Source organism: Otolemur garnettii, unplaced genomic scaffold, assembly GCF_000181295.1.
Source record: "Otolemur garnettii isolate 467f Iridium unplaced genomic scaffold, OtoGar3 scaffold00015, whole genome shotgun sequence".
NCBI classification, from domain to species: domain Eukaryota; kingdom Metazoa; phylum Chordata; class Mammalia; order Primates; family Galagidae; genus Otolemur; species Otolemur garnettii.
Genome location: NW_003852410.1, coordinates 990,689 through 992,355, shown reverse-complemented (window position 1 = coordinate 992,355; position 1,667 = coordinate 990,689). Strand labels below are relative to the sequence as shown.

The 1,667-nt window shown below is 43.1% G+C and overlaps 1 protein-coding gene across 2 annotated transcripts in view; it reads left to right on the top strand.

Annotated features, from left to right (window-relative positions):
- The window catches only part of VHL (von Hippel-Lindau tumor suppressor), a 13,731-nt gene that overhangs the window by 9,805 nt on the left and 2,259 nt on the right, over positions 1-1,667 (top strand). The window contains exon 2 of one of the 2 annotated variants that reach the window (XM_003785444.3): positions 217-339. The exons of the other annotated variant lie outside the window; for it this stretch is intronic. Coding sequence (XP_003785492.1) covers positions 217-339 — 123 coding nt within the window. The remainder of the gene's footprint in view (positions 1-216; positions 340-1,667) is intronic. 2 annotated transcript variants of the gene reach the window in all.

The window sequence follows — 1,667 nt, the reverse complement described above, 5'->3', positions numbered from 1 at the left end:
TTGCAGCCATCATTGTTGTTTGGCGGGCCTGGGCTGGATTCGAACCCACCACCTTAGGTGTATGTGGCTGGCGCCTTAGCCACTTGAGCCACAGGCTCCAAGCTGGATATTTAACTTTAAAAACAAGCATTTCACATAGGTCAAAGGAAAGGGAGAAAATAGGTATGCTGATTCAGACCAGTGTGGCTCCATAATAGCCTCTGCTTGTCTTAACAGGTCACCTTTGGCTCTTCAGAGATGCAGGGACATATGATGGGCTTCTGGTTAACCAAACTGAATTATTTGTGCCATCTCTCAATGTTGATGGACAGCCTATTTTTGCTAACATCACACTGCCAGGTACTGATGTTTTGATGTTACTTTTTAAAAAGATACGGTGGTTTGTTATAATAAGTAAAGGATAGGCCACTTCTTGAAGGAGGCCAGTCCTTAACAGTTTTTGCCTGATGCTAAGCAAGCTATCTAACCTTTGTGTGTCCTATTTCCATTATAAATAAAGTAGAAGTAATTTGTTCTATATTGAACAAAGATGTGGGATCTTTGAGCCTAAGAGACAGGCTAAATGATCACACTGTATATTCTGCATAACTGTCAAATTATAAATCCTTTTGATTCCCTAGCCTCAGAGGAGAATCATGCCCTGGAATCCCGGGAGAAAAACAAGGTATAGGGCATGAGATAGCATGGCTTAATTTGTTGCTGACTTCTAGTGTTACATTTTTAATTTAATCCAGTCAAGCTCACAGTGCCAATCAGAGTTTAAAAAATAAAAATCGGCTCGGCACCTTTAGCTCAAGGGGCTAAAGTGCCAGCCACATATACCAGAGCTAGCGGGTTCAAATCTAGCCCAGGCCTGCCAAACAACAATGACAACTACAGCCAGAAAATAACAGGGCATTGTGGCAGGCACCTGTAGTCCCAGCTACTTGGGAAGCTGAGGCAAGAGAATCGCTTAAGCCTAGGAGTTGGAGGTTGCTATGAGCTGTGATGCCACAGCATTCTACCCAGGGCAATAGCTTGAGGCTCTGTCTCAAAAAAAAAAAAAAATCATCAAATTGAAGGTTAGCATCATGGTTCACTATATATTTGATTTCATTAGGTTCAACCCTAGGAAAATTATATTCCTTTTTTTTTTTTTTTTTTTAATTTTTAGATAGAGTCTCACTATGTCACCCTCAGTAGAATGCTGTGGCATCACAACTCACAGCAACCTCAAACTCTTGGGCTTAACCGATTCTCTTGCCTCAGCCTCCCAAGTAGCTGGGACTACAGGTACCCACTACAATGCCTGGCTTTTTTTTTTTTTGTAGTTGTCATTGTTGTAGTAAGCCCTGGCCAAGTGTGAACCCGCCAACCCCAGTGTATGTGGCTGGCGTCCAAACCACTGAGCTATGGGTGCCGAGCTGAAACTTGTGGGGTAAAAAACCTAAATACCTGTGGCTTCATAGTGTCAAACTAATATGTATATATAAATCCTGTTTGAAGGAAGTGGGTATGTAACGTTGAACATTGATAAATTGAATTTGGTAAATCTGCCTTTTAGAATACCCTGAAAGAGGCTCGGCGCCTATAGCTCAACCGGCTAGGGCGCCAGCCACATACACCTAAGGTGGCGGGTTCGAATCCCCAGCCCGGACCCGCCAAACAACGACGGCTGCAACCAAAAA